Source organism: Mya arenaria, chromosome 4 (genome assembly GCF_026914265.1).
Source record: "Mya arenaria isolate MELC-2E11 chromosome 4, ASM2691426v1".
In the NCBI taxonomy this organism is placed as follows: Eukaryota; Metazoa; Mollusca; class Bivalvia; order Myida; family Myidae; genus Mya; species Mya arenaria.
In genome coordinates this window covers 67,415,201-67,437,184 of record NC_069125.1, presented here as the reverse complement: position 1 = coordinate 67,437,184, position 21,984 = coordinate 67,415,201, and the positions used below count along the sequence as shown (strand labels likewise).

Below are 21,984 nucleotides of genomic sequence, written 5' to 3'. Positions count from 1 at the left end.
GAAATTGGCACTTAGACTCCCTAACATAGGTTTTTATCAAAATTATATTCCCAAGTCAAAAATGAGTGATCAAAAATACCTATAAATCTGTCACTACTCTTGAGGCTATAAAACACTTACTTTATGTCATCTGAGTTTTGATATTGTCAGAAAAATATTTATATTTGCTTTAAATACGGTTCACGTGGAACTTTCCGCGATTTTACAAATATTGCGTGACTTGCAACCTAGCGGCGAGAATTCGACATCCTTATATTGGTTTCTATTTCAAAAGATTTTGAGCTTTTTCTTGATAAGCACAAATATGAACAAATTAACATCCTGTAGCGATTATCAGTAATTTTCTAACCGACTCCCCCAATATTGAAAAAATAAAATGATGTTTTAAATCGATCATTTTCAGCACCTATATGGACAATTGGAATACTATTTTGTTGTCCTTTCACACATTTTTGAAAACAAAGCAGCGGACTTGCTGCCAAGCGGTCTAGCGGCATGGAGTTGGCACATTCGGAACTCCTCGGCCATTTTTTTCAAAAACAACCTCGGATGTATTTGGACGGTTTACATTCTCAAAAAGTGGTACGTTTAAGTCCGCTGCAAATAGATCGCGTAGTAATTTTATTTAGCAGTTAAACTTTGTGACTTAACTCTAGGAATTCTTAATTATGTTTGCAATAATTCAATTCAATGGCAATCAATTTAAACTTAGATCAATAAATACAACTCTGAAACACTACATTTAATTAATGATATAATTCAAAATTTTACGAACTACTTCAACTGATGTACCTGCATACATCCGAGGTTGTTTTCGATAAAATGGCCGAGGAGTTCCGAATGGGAGTTGGCAGTCTGGTTTAGCGGCATTTACATGCTTTTACTCAATTTTTACATTGATTGAGGCACGGTATCACAGGTCTATGTTTGGACATAGACTTTAAATGTTGTGTTCATGGATGTTCAAGGACCTTGAAACTTATAATGCTCTTACATCTGTTTAAAAATAGGGCATGGATGGGTAGAGAGCTTGGACCCGTGCCCCATATCTTCAATTACCCGCGGGCACCCTTACACTTCGGAAGAAAAAAGGTGGCCTCTGTTTATATGAGCTTAGTAACAAAAGTGTGGATATTTATAGATTTAAAGCACATGGAGCAGAAACACTTTATGCATTCCCAAGAAACAGGCAATAGGGCTGATCTAAACACAAAATTCACCAAACATTGAACGGTGAAAGTAGAATATTTTGAGGAAATAATCCGCACCGTTGGTTTAAAATATATATATATTAACACTTATTCTATCCAACGAATACTTTCATGTCAGAAAAGGTTGTACTCCACTGATTAACACAATATTAACAGGAATGCCTGGTGATGGTAGGGAAGCGGAAATATGTGCAGGGTGAGATTGAGTTTCATGCCCCAATTATAATAGTCCGCGACCTGTTTCAAGTTCGGGAAGCCAGCCTTACTGTCCGGGCACAGAGGCCCGAAGTGTACGTCCAGGTAAATGAAGGCGTGGTTACATTTACACATTATCTTTACGCATATCGTAGATTACAAAACCAAAACCGCGTGCCATTTTGGTAGTTTTTCAGTCTTTTCCAAAATTCGTTCTCGTTGTTTCAAATGTGATATTTTCAATGAATGTTTTTCTATTGTCTCTGGAATTATGCTTTTTAAGCATGTTCATAGTTTGATAATCGATTGGACATAATATTACGAATTAATATGCAGTTTCTGTTTTGGCATTTGAAAATGGAAATAATACGTCCATTTATGTTGGGAAATAACTACGCAAGTGCCGATAGATTTTTGGCTTTCACATGTATTAAAAGAAGTGGGCATATTGAACCCGAAGTCAAATATCTGGAGGTACATAGTTCTGGCTGCTCGGAAATAAAAAAAATAGTGGTGCAGTTGTTAGAGCCAGGACCAGGTGTAACATAATACAGCATGGTTTTGAAACGTTTTTTTAAAAAGGTGTTGAAATTAAATATTAGTACCTCGTACTAGAGGATGTTCTGTTTTGGCGTTATCATCAAACACATGTGTGTAGGTAATTTATTGGGCCATATAAGAGTTGATGGTTATACAGTGATATGGCAACATATATCTTTCCTTGATGCAAGTATGATTTTGTAACAAAACGAAGCAAAAAGATGTGCGCTCTTTTAGCATGAAACAATAACAATGCACCTAGGAAAGACTCAGACTAACTTGACCAGTATCCATCTCTCTTCTCCATCTAGTTGTTCTATCTCAGTAAGATACTTCATAACAAATATTTCCTTATTTTCGTGGCTTAATTTAGTCAGTAGGAAACCCATGTAATCCGCTCAAATTTCTTCTAAGCGCCCACATATTGACTGTCTTAGTTCATCATATGTCATTTTAATCTGATCTGAAAAGCATGCTGACTGGAAGAAACAGTTTCCATGAGCAGTGACACTTTCACGCTTGAGGTTGTTGGTATGAAGTAATTGGTCTAAACTTCCCTCATTAGCTGCGATAAGCGTGTTTCTCAAGACAACCTCTGTCAGACTTATTCTTTTAACTTCTTGGGTGCATAAATACTCAGTGGAACATCATCATCCAAACTTGCTATATATTTCAGTTTTTTTCTTGTTGGAACTTTTCTTCGATTTTTTCTCTTATTTCAACTCTGGTACCTGTTGCATGTAAAATCATCTAAACAAATGTTCAACATTTATTGCAGAATCATTGTATGCACAAGGATCAGTTCTTGCTGTTTCTATATCTCCTTGTTTCTCACTTGGCAGCTGAGCTGACAATATGCCATGCTCGGTGCCATGGCTTATACCATTGGTGTCTTCATCCTTTTGTTATACAGTACACTCAGTTTGTGCATTTAGTTTTGTCTTGATCATGTGTAGTATCCTTAACTCTCACTGTTTCTGTATGTTCTTGTTTCTCACTTGGCAGCTGAGCTGACAACATGGCATTATAAGTATCATGACTTACACAATTGTTGATTGCATCTTTTTGTTTTGTAGTACACTCATATAGTTTGTGTATTCATTATCTGTTGTTTATCTGTAGAATCATTAGATTTGATTGTTTCTTTTTCTCCTGGTTTCTCACTTGGTCAGTTGTGCTGATAATTTGCCATGATCAGTTTCATGGCTTACACAATCATAATCTGCATTCATTTTTTTAGTTTATGTATTTATTTTTCTTGTTCATTTGTAGGGTCATTAGCTCTAACTGTTTCTGTATCTCCTGGTTGCTCACTACGTAGGTGTGCTGATGACTTGCCATGATAAGTGTCTTGGCTGACATAATTTGTGACTGCATACTTTGATTCCACATTACATTTTGATAGTGCATACAGTTTCTCTTGTTCATTTGTAGAATCATAAGCTCTAGCTGGTTCTGTATATCTTACAATATATAACTAGCCATTTTATACTTTGTTAACATCTAAGTTCAATATGCCTCTCACTTCGTGTACTTTTAGATACATATATCTTTAATATTCTTTATATAAGGTTGTAATGTCTAATTACATATGCATTTGTCTTCCTGTTGTTATTTGTTAAATGATCATATCGGTAAAAAGCTATACATAGCTTATGATTCAAGAGTTTTATATAGAATCCGACAATAAACACATATTGACTTGACTTGACTTGATAATTTGCCATGATCAGTTTCATGGCTTACACAATTGTTGTCTGCATCCTTTTGTTCCTCAGTACATTTAGTTTGTGCATACAGTTTCTATTATTCCATTGTAGGTCACTAGCTCTAAGTGTTTCTGAATCTCCTGGTTTCTCATTTTGCAGGTGTACTGATAACTTGTCATGCTTACACAATTGCTGTCTGCATCCTTTTGTTTTACAGAACATTCGGTTCGTGCTTCCAGTTTTTCTTTCACAATTTAGGAACATCTGTTTCTAATTCTTCTAGATTCCGACTTTGCAACTGTTATGATAACTCTCTTGGGTTTTCTCCAGTATGTGATGATAACATAGCAGAACAGAACAAAATTGATTTCGTATTTATCAGTTTACACAACAAAGACAATGTTATAAGTCAAAGATGAACCTTGACCATTGATAAATTGAATATTCTGCATATATACGTGGCGATCGGTGAAAAAATGCATGAAAGCCTAAAAAAGAAATGATTAAACATTAGAACATTTGATATAAAAATAAAATAAATATTGTTTAAGCTATATTCCTATGAGATGTCTTATGTAGATATATCTACGTGATGGTGTTAGTAAATATATCATTTACAAACAATACCATATACAATGAACGAAGTACCTTAACTTTATGTGCGCTAATTCTTAATATAATTAGTGCAATACTATATTTTGGAATATTTACGTAGTTCAAATAAGGTTGTAAATTAAAATTTACAAAAATACCGTAAAATCTTGCTTTTGAAGAGTCATGGATCCTACTTTCAAGGTTTTGAATAAAAATACCTCTGACAAGTTGTCTTAAAAGAGCTATAAATAGCGGGATATCATTGACACCCTGGTTTAGCCAAACATGATAAATCCTAAATCTGTAAGAATCTTCCTTATACTCATTGTCCAATTTGTAGTTAGTGGACGTGTTTCTATATCTTGCAATGTTATTTTGTAAACCGTGTTAAGACATGTGTGTGCTTGCGCATTTATTACTTTAAACCAAAACCTTACTTCAATTTTCAATGAATGTCTGATTAATTCTTCAGCGTTTCCGACCACATCCGGAAAAAAAATATATTATCAAACCGTAATTGTAAGTGTTCATTTTTAATTAAATATAAATATCCAACAATGAAATGCTAAATGTGCAATTGAAGACATATAGACAACCACTGTTACAAGTGAAATGTTGCCCATGTTTAAAATTCAAATGCTTGTAGACATACAAAATGTGTTCAGAATAAATAAAATAAAATAAAGTTATTAGCTTTTGAAAGCTTATTGTTATTACTTCATTATCTATTACAAGTTTCATTTTCAAACTTCATTAATTGACTATTACCATGATAACTAAAATTACTTCTTACATTTACAATATTACTTTCAACACCTCAACTATTTGCATGTACCTTTCTTTCTATAACTTTCCGCAGACAATCTAGAATGACACATGGCGTGAGACCACAGTTATTTTTACTATATGTTTCATATAGACACTAACCTGGCTTTTGACTTTATACACACCCCAATTGAAAAACAAGGACATGGCATCTCTAGAACAATTCAAGACACAAAATATAATCACAAGAAAACACCATGTTGACCATTGACCCGACTGTCAAAATTAAGTTCAAATACATAACCCTTCCGCCAGGGAGTCAATCGGCTACAAACAACTAATTTTCAGACTTCCACAAGCTATGACTTTTCCAATATTTACATTGAAAACTATCAATTTCTGCAATAGAGTGTCAAATTCAGTCAAGTTCTCTGCAAAAAGAACATTTTTTGCTTCTTTTTCATTCAATTTTAATAAAATATTGATACTTGAACACAAGCACTCTTTTTTTCTGTATTCACATCCGGATCTTGGTCAACGGGGGGCAGATAACTGTGGTCTTGAGCCACATCCATGCCAGAAAATACTGGAGTGTTGAAACCTGATATACAAGGTTATTAACCCCAATTATATCTCATTTGTGTAATTGTTTATAGTCAAAACAATGCATCTCATGATAGACCGTTTTTGTGGAACATAATGGTAAATTTTGCTAAAATAAAAAATGCCAAACAAATGCATCCCCAAATGAAGTTTTCTGGCATTTGAATATGTATCTGATTTTAACAAATTTATTTTGTATACTCTTAAACTATGTTTTGGTATTGTGATATGCACATAATAATGGCATTTCAGTTACAGCCATAATGATGTTTGTAAACATGTACCTGGTTCTGACATTCGAATTCATTTATTTTTAGTTGCTTTTCTTAGTGCCAAAACATTTTATCGGCAGCTGAGATATTTTGGAGTGTCGTATAGCTTCAGCTATAGGTATAAGTTTGTGGTATCTTAGTATACCTGACTTTTGCACCCGAAGATTTTACAATTGTGTGATACGCTAATTGATCTCTGATCAATATCTTCAAAAGTAAACAAGCTATAGTGGTGAAATTAGAGACATTATGCAAAAGCCTTTTATGGTGTATTTAAGGTGACAACCTCAATTTTGACCATTTTGGTAGATACAAGGTTTTGGCTTTGAACCCACGATATTCATTTCACATATTTAACCCATTTAACCCATTTTAAGTTATTATGTATTATAAAATACTGTTAAACACCTTAAATAATACGCCACTATATATACAATTGACTTTTAGCTTTGATACACTTGTTATACCATATACAATATGTTTATAAATAGTCGGTTCAAAAACTCGCATGAACTTATGTTGTATTGTTTTGTATCTTGCCGACTTAAAATAAAACTTATCTGATCTTATCTTATCTTATCTTAGCTATACATGAATGCCGTTATTTCTCCTTTTATGTCTTCTAGTGTATTATTTATGAAAAACAATATCAACTCTCATACCGAATTCAGATATCACGCTAGTTCCCGTACAGGCACAACTAATTCCCTTTATGGTAGTATTAATACATTTGCGTATTGAACGTTTTCAGTTAAACATTGACTTATTAAAGGCAACACATAGCTAAAATTGCCACATCCGAGCCTACAAAAATGAGCAGTTTTTTTACAATATTTAGATATTATAACGAGATAGAGCAAAAACTTGGGAAATACAAGCGAAATTAATACCTATGATCATTATTGACATAAACGGAAAGTCGACATCTGTTCCAAGGATTATTTTACTAATCTCTTCACTAACATGCACGAACACCAGTGCATATACAACGGCGAATAGGTTAGCATTTACATGAAGAATCAAGTTTAATTATACTAACCATTTCTTGTTTAAATATGTACATAATCAACACACGAAAACTTCTTCGACTGTTTTTCAAAGCATTTTTTATTGCAGCGCTTGTGATTTCGGCATTGCTGATATATGCCTTTATCAATGTTGTTTCTATGAAGTTGAATCTGAAAGATGCAAAGTATAATGAAGATATTAAGGAACGTGAAGAAATAATGAAACAAAAAGTTATAAAACACACAGATGAAGGATACAAACTAAAAACACATGGAGAAAAGATAAGTATGGATCAAGGTCCCGGTGCAATGGGTTCGAAAGTTGATATAGGATACCTGCATGATGACCCAGACTACATTAAGAGAAGGAACGAATCACTGAAATACGGGATGAACATGTTCATAAGTGATCTGATTGGATTACGCCGAACGTTAGCTGACAGAAGGTCTCAGAAATGCAAAGAAATGGTGTATCCAGGCAATCTCCCAACTGCCAGCATTATCATCATATTCCGGGATGAACCTTTAAGTACGTTGATGAGAACTGTGTATGGAGTATTTGACACATGTCCTAGCGAACTTCTCGAAGAAATCATTCTTGTTGATGACGGAACTGTAGATAGGAGCACAGTAATTGGAGTGCAAATCCACGTGAGAAACATGAATAAGGCGATTTTAATTCGGAACGAGAAATCTCGTGGTTTGATGATGGCCAGGCAGCAGGGAATTGAGCGGGCGCGGTCAGGGTATTTCATAGTGCTTGATAGTCACATCGAGTTCAACATCGGCTGGTTGGAGCCAATTCTCCATAGACTTGTCCAAGAACCAAACGCCTTGCTTACATCTCATGTTGGAGCGATAGATAGAGAATCGTTTGAATACATCATTGGCGATGCAAATACACTTTTCCTATGCTTTGAACAAATAACCATCAATGAGCAGTGGGCACGTTTTTCTGACGAGTTTATATTAAAACGGAACGGAAGTATGGACCCTATTCCATTCTGTATGGTACCGGGCATGATGATGGCAATGCGTAAGGAATTCTTTCTTCAGCTAGGAGGCTTTGACCAAGGAATGGAAGTATGGGGTTCAGAACATATCGAAATGTCAGTCAAGACCTGGTTGTGTGGGGGTCGTGTCGAAATGATTCCTTGTTCAAAGATTGCACATTTGTACAGGATGACTCCCTGGCAAGGGATAGAAAATAGAAGTTCTTACTTGCACAAAAACAAATATAGGTTTGCCGATGTATGGACTGATGGGATGACAAAGAAAATCATGCTTGACCACTTAAATAATATGAAACCAGCTGTAGACTTTGGAAATGTAAGTGAAAGGAACAGGATACGAGAACAGAACAATTGCCATAACTATGATTATTTTATAACGAAAATTAAAGAAATATCTCGTGCAGTTTATTTTCCTGGAAATCCTCAGCGTTATGGACCTATTTTTAATAAACTCGCGCGGAAATATATTGATTGCGCAGTGTTTCCAGGGTCTGACATACAAACCTTAATTCTGTATCCAAGCAATACTTGGGATAACCAGTATTTCGTTATGACAGAAGATGGTCGGATAAAAAACAAGTATCTTGGCTCAAGTCAGATCCATCTGGATTGTTGGTAGTAGATAAAGACCCGGTGTACTGGTGGAAATATCCAGAGTATCAGTGGAATTTGCTACCGAATGGAGCTATTCAGCATATTGAGACTGGGAGATGTCTTGGCTATGATGAGAGAGAGCATGTGACTTTGGAAAATTGTGATGCCACTAGACTTCAACAAGTATGGGAATGGCCTAGTTTCTCTACTCAATAAGTGAAGGCTTGACGTCCGTTTTAACGTTTTAGAAGATAACTACCATCCAACGACGAATAATTCTGGATATTTCCTTTAAAATGAATTCATTTTACTAAAACAAATAATTGTTATTCAGTTATTGGATTTATATATGTTTGTTGTCATGTGACGCTTCTTGTTTCTCGTTGCCGGTTTTGATCAACTTTAGTTAGAGTTATAATGATTGAGTTAACGCGTGAGACGGAAACGCTATGAATGCTATCGAGGTGATTATGAATTCATCTAAAATTAAAGTATAAATAAGTGTTTCAAAAAGCTCGTTTATCTACGGGTATCGAAGAGTTTGATAATGCTATACATCAAGAGTATGGTGTTTGCGTCTTGTCATTCACGCTGCGCATGCAGTATGCTACGAAATGAGGTCATAGAATTGTAACGAATATCACAACAATGCAGTATTAATTGATATCATCTTTTGAACGATTGAATCATGGGTAAACAGTTAGAGAAGGGAATTACTTGTTAAACTTTCTACATTATCTACTCAATAACTTTATGTGGATGTCCCGTTTGAATATATCATCTTTTCTCAAATAATAGTGTTGCATAATAAAATATGTCCTACCCTTTTAACCGGATGGTATTTGAGGTCCTGTCGTCTGTCCGTCAAAGAAAACCCTGGTCATTGGCTTTACTCAAAAGTATTTAAGTTTCATTCATGAAACTTGGTAGAGTGCGATATGGAGTTATGCATAAAGGTAAAAACAACACACTTAAATTTTGCCTTGGCATTTTTCAAAATATATTAAGGTAAATTCACGATTTTTATGTGAATATATGACAGTGTTAAGGCGATTATAATTACATGCATGCCATTCTGTTTCATCGAACCTGTAGAAAGAAGAGAGTGAACATACCACTCTTATGCTGGGTAATACTGATTTCTAGTTACGTTTCTCCTACGAAAAATAAACTTAGTTGAACGTAGCCACTGTGTATTCGGTAAAATGACAATATCCGGTGTACGAGGACAAACCATGCACCGAAAATGTAAAGAATAAGAAGTAGATGAAGTAAATGCAGCATGTTAAGCCTGTTTTTGAAATCTCAAACGATTCAGCTCCAAAAGCTACAAATATGGAAGGTAGCAAATGTTCTGCTTTGATTCTCGGTCATGTGTTAATTAAAAGAAATAAGGCATGTACAAATGAATAGGCACCTCCGAATTGGTGAAATTTGCCCTGTAGCGTTTGTTTAACATGGGACGTTTAAATCGTGACAATGCGACACGGAACATGTTGGCTGACACTGCAGTCTTTCTTTTTATATGTTAAATGCACTAAAAGTTAGAGCATCTATATTTCTTTTCGGTCTAAACTTCATGAGTATTTAACTAGTACAACGATACCATCTAAAATCCTTGGTAGTCAAGTCCAAAGTTGATATATGCGCAACACCAAACGGTTACATAACAGTTACGGAATCCTGTTAGGGTCATCGTGATCATTCACCTCGTCTTTTTAATTGCCCAAGTAAAAAAACGGTTAATTTGTATGTTACATTTTTGCACCTTTTTTCTTTCAAATTTTTAGTACATGGTATATAGGAAAGCTGTGTGTATTTCATTTGAATTTCAATAAAAAAGATGAGAGATTTGACTTTCACTTCGATTGATATTTTTTTTAAAAGACTGCCTAGAGAAAAACGCGATATTTGTGGTTGTATCGGCGCATCTTCTTTCATAGACCATCTAGAGATTTTACTTATATAGGAATTTATAAATTGAAAAAAAGATGCGACATATGACATTCGACACTTGAACCAAAGGTTTTCAAGTTGTAAGTTTCAAGACAACATTATTTTCGCTTTTGGTGAACAAACAATTGATACAATCAAGGCATTGCCGCATTCAGCACTTTCAGCGTTTTGATTTATTAATGTCATCAATAAATGTACTTAAATGAGATTGCTACCTCTTAAACCTCCGTAAAAAGAGCTTCAAACCGAGTGAATGAGAGTTGATTTTTAAAAAAAAATCGCTGTGGGAGGGAAAATATCTCCCGCAATACCATTTCTGCGACCACAATGCACAGTGTCCCCACGTGTCTGGTGTAATATTTGACAATTTGTCAGTGATAATTTCATTTCCTTTAGATTTCCTTAAGAGTTTGTTATCATTTTACTCAAGTCAGAGACTCTTTACATTCAGTTCACACAAAATTTATCTAATGCTTGATTTTGGTTGTTTTGTTGATAATTTGCGTAAATGTGCTTGTCAGTTTGTTAGAAAAAGATACAAAGTAACAAACTACATACATATCTGATTTTTTATTCTTAAGCCTTGCAATACGTTTGATTTTATTTACCGGTACCGACTTACTAGATGCTAAATGACACATTATACATATATATTTTTCTAAATAATGACAATTATCGATTAATCCAATTAATAAGTCTGGCTGTTTAATCCATTTTGAAAAGCCTATATCTCATGATATATTTAATAGTTTATTTACGTCTCATCAATGTACATCAAGCATACAGTTCATATCACTAATTATTAACATATCCGCGAGTACATTGCCACTCAGATTAGAGTTATATTAGACTTAATACAATATTTACAAACTGAAGTGTTTTAATGTCACAAATGTAAACATTGAAAACTAAAAGTTTATACAATGTTTTAAACAGTTAAACATAGCATAACACTACTAGGTCCGACTACTTAAGAGTTGTTAATGCATATGTGAATTGTTTTATATTTTCTGATTACTTCAAACCAGTACTTAAAATGTTAGGCATACATTATTCACATATTTTATATTTCTGGATATTTAAAAGTTAAAAATAAAAAAAACATATTACTCATCTTACAGACAAATTAAATTTTATGATACAATCTTAATATGTTTCCAACGTGACAAGTTTAAACCATAAAACAATATACTGATACAAGGCACTCATCTACACACTCACCCATGGCAGCATTTAACAGTGTTTTAATAGTATATGTTGTTTACAGGATTAGTGAGGTCTACATTATCCCCACAATGAGTTTAACACAGAATACTCTTTACACAAAAATGCCACTGGTTCTCAGCCCATATCACCAGCAACAGCAGAGTTTGGTGTGTATTTTCCTGTTCCCCAAAAAGCATAGCTCGGTCTTCGATGGCTTCAATACATGCAAAGAGTTTACAGTTTCCAAAAAGCATCTCACATACATCACAAGAAAATAAATGATTTGGAATACTATTTGCCCGAAAAATGACATAATCTGCATTGGGTTGAACTGAAACTGGCACACCAGATTTCCTTGCATAGGTATTATCAAAATTATATTAGCATTTAAGAAATGAGTGATCAGGAATATCTATAAACTCATTACTGGTATTTAGGCTATAAAACACTTATTTTATGTCAACTGATAGTTTTGATATTATATATATTTGCTGTAATACGTGGCATCCTGGCGGCATGAAATCGGCGGCCTAATGGCCTTAAATTGGTTTCCATGTCAAAGCCTTTTTACCGTTTTTCCTGGATAACACAAATAAACAAATTAACATCCTGTATCGATTCTCAGCATTTTTCTAAACCGACTTCCCCATTTAGAAAAATATGTTTTGTCTTAAATCGATCATTTTCAGCACCTAAATGAACAATGGGAATCCTATTTTGTTTTCATTTCAAGCAGTTTTGAAAACAAAGAAGCGAACTAGCTGTCAATCGGATTAGCGGCATGGAGTTGGCAGCCTGGTTTAGTGGCCTAAAACTATTTTAAATTTCAAGTCAGCTTTTTTCGGAAATATCTACTTCCGATATTTAAAAACATGTAACATGTTATTTTCAATATTAACATACTGATTGGAGCACGGTATTACAGGTCAAACGGTCAATGTTTGGACATATAAGCATCAAAATGTTTCCGCCATAGACTTTCAATATTGTGTTAATGGATGTTCAAGGACCTTGATACTTATAGTGCTCTTACGTCTGTTTAAAAATAGGTCATGGATGGGTAGAAAGCTTGGACCCGTGAACCATATCTTCAATAACCCGCGGGTAGTCTTACACTTTGTAAGATTTTTATCGTTTGTCATTTGAAAAGAAGAAAGGTGGAATCTGCTTATGTGAGCTCAATAACAAAAGTGCGGATATTTATAGATTTAAAGCACATGGAGCAGAAACACTTCATATATCAATATATCAAGAAACGTGGTACCGACTGTTCAATACTCACATAATTTCCTAGTGATGTTTGGACAGCGAAAACACGAGGAGGGTGAGCTTGAGTTTCATGCCGCCGTTATAGTCCGCGACATGTTTTAAGCATGGGAAGGCAGCCTTACTGTCCGGGCACAGAGGCCCGAAGTGTGCGCCCAGGTGGATGTAGGCTTCGTTTCATATAAACAGTACCTTTAAGTATATTTATGTCACATATTTAACCCATGACTATAATTATATAAATACCGTTATTTCTCTTGTTTAGAATTACTTGTGTATTATTAACGAAAAACGATATCAACTTTCATACCGAATTCAAATTTCACGCTTTTGCTGAACTTAGGAAATGTAAGCGCAGTTAACATGCATGGTCATTATTGACATTAATAGAAAGACGACATCTGTTCCAGGGTTTATTTTACTTATCTCTTACTAATACGCACGAACAACAATGCATATACAACGGCGAATCGGTTAACATTTACATGAACAATCAGGTTTAATAATACTTAACATTTCTTAATTTAATATGTACATAATCAACACACGAAAACTTCTTCGACTGTTTTTCAAAGCATTTGTAATTGCAGCGCTTATGATTATGGCATTGCTAATATAAGCCTTTATCAATGTTGTTTCTATAAAGTTGAATTCCAGAGATGCAAACACTATTGGAGCAATTAAGGAAAGTGAAGAAATAATGACACTTAAAGTTATAAACCACACAGATGGAGGATATTAACTAAAACCACATGGGGAAAAGATCATTGTAGATCTTTTCCCGGGGCAATGGGTTCGAAAGTTGATATTGGATAACTGAATGATGACCCAGACTACATGAAGAGAAGGAACGAATCACTGAAATACGGGATGAACATGTTCATAAGTGATCTGATTGGGTTCCGTCGGACGCTAGCTGACAAAAGGTCTCAAAAATGCAGAGATATAGTATATCCAAACAATCTCCCAACTGCCAGCATTATCATCATCTTCCGGGATGAACCTCTAAGTACGTTAATGAGAACTGTGTATGGAGACACGTGTCCTAGCGAACTTCTCGAAGAAATCATTCTTGTTAAAAACGGAACTGTAGATAGGAGCACAGTTATTGGAGTACAAATCCATGTGAGGAACATGGATAATGTGATACTTATTCGGAGCGAGAAATCTCGTGGTTTGATGATGGCCAGACAGCAGGGAATTGAGCGGGCAAGGTCAGTGTATTTCATTGTGCTTGATAGTCACATCGAGTTCAACATCGGTTGGTTGGAGCCCGTTCTCAATAGACTTGTCCAAGAACCAAACGCCAAACATCTCATGTTGGAGCGATAGATAGAGAATTGTTTGAATACAGGACAGGCGATGCAAATAGACTTTTCCTTAGCTTTGAACAGATTACTATCAATGAGCAGTGGGCACGTTTTTCTGACGAGTTTATATTAAAACGCAACGGAAGTGTAGACCCAATCGAATTGTGTATGGTACCGGGCATGATGATGGCAATGCATAAGGAATTCTTTCTTCAGCTAGGAGGCTTTGACCCAGGAATGGAGGTTTGGGATCGGAACATATCGAAATGGCAGTGAAAACCTGGCTGTGTGGTGGTCGTGTCGAAATGATTCCTTGTTCAAAGATTGATCATTTGTACAGGATGCCTCCCTGGCAAAAGAAAAAAGAAGTTCATACTTGCACAAAAACAAATTCAGGTTTGCCGATGTATGTACTGATGGTATGACGAAAAAATCATGCTTGACCACTTAAATAATATGAAACCAGATGTAGACGTTGGAGATGTTAGTGAAAGGAACAGGATACGAGAACAGAACAATTGCCATAACTATGATTATTTTATAACGAAAATTAAAGAAATATCTCGTGCAGTTTATTTTCCTCAAAATCCTCAGCGGTATGGACCCATTTTGAATAAACTCGCGCGAAAATATATTGATTGCGCAGTTATTCCAGGGTCTGGCAGACAAACGTTAATTTTATATCCCAGCAATACTTGGGATAACCAGTATTTCGTTATGACAGAAGATGGTCGGATAAAAACAAGGTATTTTTGCTCAAGTCAGATCAGTCTGGCTCATTGGTAGTAGATAAAGACCCGGTGTACTGGTGGAAATATCCAGAGTATCAGTGGAATTTGCTACCGAATAGAGCTATTCAGCATATTGAGACTGGGAGATGTCTTGGCTATGATGAGAGAGAGCATGTGACTTTGGAAAATTGTGATGCCGCTAGACTTCAACAAGTATGGGAATGGCCTGCTCTCCCAACTCAATAAGTATAGGATATACGTCTGTTTTAATGTTTTAGAAGATAACTGCCATCCAGCAACAAACGAATTTTGGATATTTCATTTCCACTCAATTCATTTATGTAAATAATTGTTACTCAGTCATTGGATTTATATATTCATTTGACGTTGCTTATCTTTTGTTGCCGTTTTTGCTTCGAGCAATGTGCCTTTCATGACTATAGTTAGAGTTATAATGATTGAGTGCTATTGAGGTGGTTATGAATTGATTTAAATATACACGTATAATTTCTGCGTTTCAGAAAGCTCGTTTATCTACGGGTATCTAAGAGTTTGATAATGCTATATATCAAGAGTATGGTGTTTGCGTCTAGTCATTCACGCTGCGCATGTTGTATGCTACGATGTGAGGTCCTAGATTAGATTTTTCATCGTATGTAATCTTAAGATTATCTTCCAAAAAAAAATTGAAATGGGCTGTCCGAAGCCACACTGTCTCTTCAGTGCAAACTGGCATTTCCCCAGGGCGTTGATTGACTGCTTGACGAGCACGTCTCGCTAAGTTTATTTGTTAATAGTGGTTTATGTCGTGCGGCGTTGGTTTACAGCATGCTAATTCCTGACACATGGTGAGTGTCATTGTCCCCCTATATGCTATCCATCCACCTCATGAACGAATATTTTATTACCGCTATCGACAAAATGCTTACCATTTTGTACAAAAAAAAGTTCAAGACTGTTTAATCAACAATGGCTCATGACTTGTTCAAGACACCTTTGTAAATAAGGTATTGAAAATAGTGACTTAAATTCACTTCCTCGTTAATAATAAACAAACATATTTCTTAAACAAGGATGCGACAACTTCAAAGCCACACGACATTGTTGTTTCCAAAGTGTAAACAATTTCGGGACATTAAACTACATGTATTCCTATACTTGTAGAACTTCTACGTTTGAATGGAATGATTTTTCAGAGATCTTAATTCTTCCAAAAAATCCATAGCAAAACTCCAAGCGGTTACTTAATAATTACGAATACTCATCAGGGTCAACGCGTATCACAAAACCTCAACATTAGATTTTTTTCTTTTGATAACAGAGTTAAAATGCTAATGACAACAGCAGACCTTGTCCTTCGTGCTTCTTTGACGTGAATGAGGCGAGGAAAGCGGCGGGCTGTCCCAAATAGCTACGCACATGCTCGCGCGACGGTTTTTTTGCTTTAGCGAATGACGATGATTTTTGAACGGCGGAAACCGTCAGCGTATAAGAACGAGACTTTGGATGTGCTTTGGATTGTGATTGGTTAAGCGCTTTGTGGTCTGGTTATGTATCAAAAGTTCTGGATTCTTAGTATTCGTTAGAATGACCTTAACTTTTCAAGCAATGACATCGCAGGAAAAACACCATTAAGTATCATAGACTTTTTTCTTATCATTAAGAATTTTAACTTTTCGCGCGGTTCGCGCTACTGTCTTAATATCCGATACACACTGCCTACGTCAGATTTTGCGTTGCAATGTATCAGCCATGAGGTTGTATTCTAAGTCAGTTTAGATGACATCAAATGAATTCTTGATATAATTAAACATTGACTCATTTCCGCTACGCCTCATCCGCCCATTCTTAATAATTAAAGAATTCACTTTGTGTCCATAACTATTAACATAACAGCAGCTATGGGGGGGGGGATAGATAATAGTCTACTAGTAATTGCCCAAGAGAAAATAAAGAAATTAAAAAGCTACATTTGTTTGTCAATTTTTCGCTTTTTTCTTATTGAATGTTGAGTATTTTGTACAGGAAACATTATTATTTTATTTAAACAAATCGAATAAACATCGATATTTAGAATTTAATTCAGTGCATATTTTAAAGAGTTTATCTGAGAAAACACACACACACGTATATTTTTGGCTTTATCGGCGCATCTTTTCAGTTGACCACTAGTCAGAGTTTCTTCATAAAGAACATGACACTGAAAAAAAGATTGCGACAGTTTGACCGATAGACTGTCGTTTCCATCTGTTTGAATTAGTCCGTCAGGAGAAAAGGAGACATTATTGTTGCATCGGCGCATCTTTTTATCGACTTCCTAGTTAAAGTAACTGTGACACATGAAAAAAGATGCTACATTTAAGCAAACCAATATCGAGTTCTTCTTGAACATTTTTCAAAATGCGAAGGGCGGGATCGCGGATGGTCCCTAATATGATTCCGTTATTTATAAGGATGTGGTGATCCATCTACAGCTTACTTATCTTTTTTTCCCTCATTTTCCAGATTGTACTATGCAAATAACTAATTTGATCATTATTCGCTTAAATAATTGTATTTCGGTGGCAATGCCTTTATCTGGTCAATTAGAGTGATTTCTCCTGTGTTAAGCTCAGCAAAAGATCTTTGATACTAAAGAGATAATAAAAAATGAACGAAAAGATATAATGTTTCTGTCCGTTTCAACTGCCGACGGCAGGCCAAGGGAGACGTTATCCACCGCTACACCACCATGATAACAGTAAGCAATGGTTCGCCGTCAAGCATCGAAGGGAAAGAGGGATATTTTCAGATCGGGTCGTTGACCTGTGCTGGATTGAAGCCATCGTCACTGATCATCAAGTAGTGCACGCGCGACTGGATACGTTATGATGCTTACAACAACGCACCAGCGGCGTCTTCTCGGGGCTACGTTGAAACATCCCATGGTGGTGAAACGTGCATCAGAAAGTACAGACTGACAAACAACCTAAACGCTGTTGCTTATGACTTGTTCAGCGAAAAGAATGCCTTGCAGCCACCTTTTGAGTGTTTTAAGTGCTCACAATGAAGTGCTATTTATATTGAACCCTGTACTCGTTTATATATGTATTATAGATGCGGTATTGATATGAGCTTATTTTAAATAAAATACCCATTACCACACTGAATGCATATTATTATTTTTATATTATTTTTTTATTAATGTCATTAATAAATATAGTACTAAATGACATGAAAACCCTTTAAAACTCTTCATACAAGAGCTTCAAATTCGTAAATAAGGAGGATTAAAAACAAACAACAATTGTCCGTTGGAGGGGATTCATATTGTCAGTGTGATGTTTCATTTTCTTTAGATTCCATTCAGGCTTATGAGTTTGTCATCATTTTATTCAAGTCAGGGAGATCTCTTACATTCCAGCTTACACCAAAGTTATTGTCTGTTTCGCATTGCATGGTTTTTTGTTGACAATTTGCGTATATGTCCTTATCAGATGTGTTTGAAAAATATACAAAGAAGAACAAAAACTACAACATATCTCACTTTTTATTTTATTTTATTTCTTAGAACATTCAATAACGTGTGATGTTATTTACTAGTACACTACTAACCAGATGCTAATGATACCTTTTTATATTCTAATTAACGACTATCGGCTGTGAACACCGGTGCTGATTGATAACAAGTTTCTTATGGCACAAATTAACCATACTGTAGCGGATTATCTTATTTTTCTAAACCGACTCCCCCAACCTATTGAAAAAATATGTGATGTTTTTAAATCCCCCCCCCTCGATCATTTTATCACACCTATTTGGACAATGGGTGTACTATTTGTTGTTTCATTTCACACAGTTTTTGAAAACAAAGCAGCGTGACTAGCCTGCCCAGCGGTTAGCGGCATGGATGTTGGCAAGCCTGTGGTTAGCGGCCTAACATTTTTACTCAATTATTTACATACCGATTGGAGCACGGTATTAAGGTTAAACGGTCATACTTGGATATAGGAAGCATAAACAATGTTTCCCGCCATAGACTTTCATTGTTGTGTTCATGGATGTTCAAGGACCTTGATATTATGTGCCTCTTAAATCTTTTAAAAACATAGGGCATTGAATGTGTAGAAAGCTTCGACACGGTACCCAATCTTAATTACCCCGGGTACCCTTACCTTTGGGAAGAAAGAAGTGTGGCCACACTGTTTATGTGTTAGCCAGTAGCAAAGAGTGTATATATACCGATTTAAAGCCTCATGGAGCGCAAACACTTATGCATTCCCAAAGTAGCAGGCGACAGGGCTGATAAAGTCGAATATCTTAGGGAAAAAAATCCACACCGTTGTTTTAATAATATTATTAACACTACGTCAGTTCAACATCAGTGTCATATCAGTGAAACGTTGGTAGCCCACTTGTATCATAATACTCAAAGGAAATGCTTAGTGTGGAAGGCAGCCGAACAGTTCGCGGGTGAGCTTGAGTTTTATGCCCGCCGTTAATATGCTGCCCTGCCTCAGATAAGCGAGGGTGGCCATTCTGTCCGGACACGAGAGGCCCGAAATGTGGCGCCAGGTGGATGTAGGCGTCTTACATATCACATTATCTTTTAGCATATACAAATATTATTTCACATATTTAACCCATTACTATACATACATGCCGTGATTTCTAATGTTTAGTACTTCTAATGTACTTATGTATGAAAACAATATCAACTCTCTACGAATTCAAACTCCACGCTATTGCCAATACAAGCACTAGTCTCCTTAAAGGCGGGTATTAATATCATGTGCGTAGGAACTCTTTCAATCTAACATTGACTTATTAACGTTAACAAAAAGTCGACCATCTGTTACAAAGAGTATTCTCTGATCTCTTCACAAATACGCACAGAACATCAGTGCATATACAAAAGACGAATTCGTTAAGCATTTACAATGAAAAACTACGTTGATATAGTTATCATTTCTTGATTAAATATGAACATCGACCAACAACGAAACTTCTCGGATGTTGTACAAAGCATTTTGGCTTGCAGCGCTTGTGATTTGGGCATTGTTAATTATGCCTTTATCAATGTTGTTTTCTATAAGTTTGAATTCGGAAAGATGCAAAGACTATTGGATCAATTAAGGAAAGTGAAAGAAATAATGGAACTGAAGTTATAAAACCACAGACAGAGGGATACAATCTAACACAACATGGAGAAAAAGATTAATATGGATCAGGGTTCCCCGGGCAATGGGTTCGAAGTTGATATAGATACTGCATGATGACCAAGACTACATAAAAGAGAAGGAAACGAGTCACTGAAAATACGGGTATGAACAATGTTCCAAAGTGATCTGATTGGCAAATCCGTCGCACGGTAGTGTGACAGGAGGTCCCAGGAAATGCAAAGATATGTGTTGTATTCAGACAATCTCCAAACTCCAGATTATCATCATATTCCGGGATGAACCAACTAGTACATTAATGGAACTGTGTATGGGGTACTTGAGACATGCCCTAGAGAACTTCTCGAGAAATCATTCTTGTCAGATGTACAGGAACTGTAGATAGGAGCACAGTTATCTGGAGTACAAATCTACGTAAAGAAACATGGAAAGGCGATTTTAATTCGGAAAGAAGATCTCTTGGTTTGATGATGCCAGACAGCAGTTTTTTTTGAAATTTGAGCGGGCGAGGTCAGGGTATTTCCAATTGTGCTTGATAGTCTATTGGTTCAACTTGGCTGGTTAGAGGCCTATTCTTACATAGACTGTTGGATAGAACCAAAAACCTGCTTACATCTCTTTGGGGTAGATCGATAGGAGAAACGTTCGAATATAGGACTAAGGTCGAGTGCTTATCACATCTCCTATGCTTTGATACAGATAACTGTATGGAGGCATTTGGGTACGATTTTCTGAAGAGTTTATATTTAAACGCAACGGAACTGTGGACCCCTATTCCATACTGTATGATACCCGGGCATGTGATGGCAATGCGTAGGAATTCTTTCTTCAGCTAGGAGGCTTTGATCTTGGAATGGAAGTATGGGGTTTCGAACATATCCGAAATATCAGTCAAAAACTTGGCTTTGTGTGTGGTCGTGTTGCGAAATGATTCCTTGTGTCAAAGATTGCTCACGATTGTACAGGGACTCATTGGCATGTGATAGAAAAAAGAAAGTTCTTACTTTTACAAAACAATATAGGTTTGCCGATGTATGGATATGGGATGACAAAGAAATCATGCTTGCACCACTTTAAAACGCGTGGACCAAGCTGTAGACGTTGGAGATGTAAGTTGACAAGGCACAGAAACGAGAACAGACAATTGCCATAACTAGATTATTTTATAACGAAAATTAAGAAAAATCCTCAGGAGTTTATTTTTCCTGAAAATCCTCAGCGGGATGACCCATTTTGAATAACCTCGCGCGGAAATATATTGATTTGTCACGTGTTATTTCCAGGGTCTGACAAGACAAACTTAATTCTGTATCCCAGCAATACTTGGGATAACCAGTATTTGTTATGACAGAAGGATGGTCGGAATAAAAAACAGGATATCTTGGCTTAAAATCAGATCCATCTGGATCACTGTAGTGATGAAAACCCGTGTGTTTCTGGTGGCAAATCTCCAGAATTATCATGGCACTTCGCGCTGAACATGGAGCTATTAAGCAGATTGAGGACTGGAAAGAGTTCTGGCTATGATGAGGAGAGAACAATGTGACTTTCGGAAAATTGCTGATGCCGCTAGGACTTCAACAATTATGGGAATGGCCTGCTCTCCCCACTCAATAAGGTAAAGGATATACGTCATTTTCATTTTAGGAGATTCCTGCTTCCCCACGTCGAGGATTTTTGATATTACTTTTGAAATGGTTTCCATGAAAATAATAGTTGTTACTCAACCTCGAAGTCTATATTATATATGTGTGTTGTCAGTGGTGACGCTTCTTTTGTTTCTCGTCCGGCTTTGATCGGTGTGCCTTTAATCAACTAAAGTTAGTGTTATAATATTCAGTTAACTGCGTTAA

The 21,984-nt window shown here is 35.9% G+C and overlaps 1 protein-coding gene across 1 annotated transcript; it reads left to right on the top strand.

The window, feature by feature from the left end:
* Positions 1–7,184: 7,184 nt before the first annotated feature.
* On the top strand, positions 7,185–14,263 carry LOC128231021 (polypeptide N-acetylgalactosaminyltransferase 13-like). The gene is made up of 2 exons (XM_052943445.1): positions 7,185–8,005; positions 13,909–14,263. The coding sequence occupies exons 1-2, from the start codon at positions 7,185–7,187 to the stop codon at positions 14,261–14,263; spliced, it is 1,176 nt and encodes a 391-aa protein (XP_052799405.1).
* Positions 14,264–21,984: the final 7,721 nt, after the last annotated feature.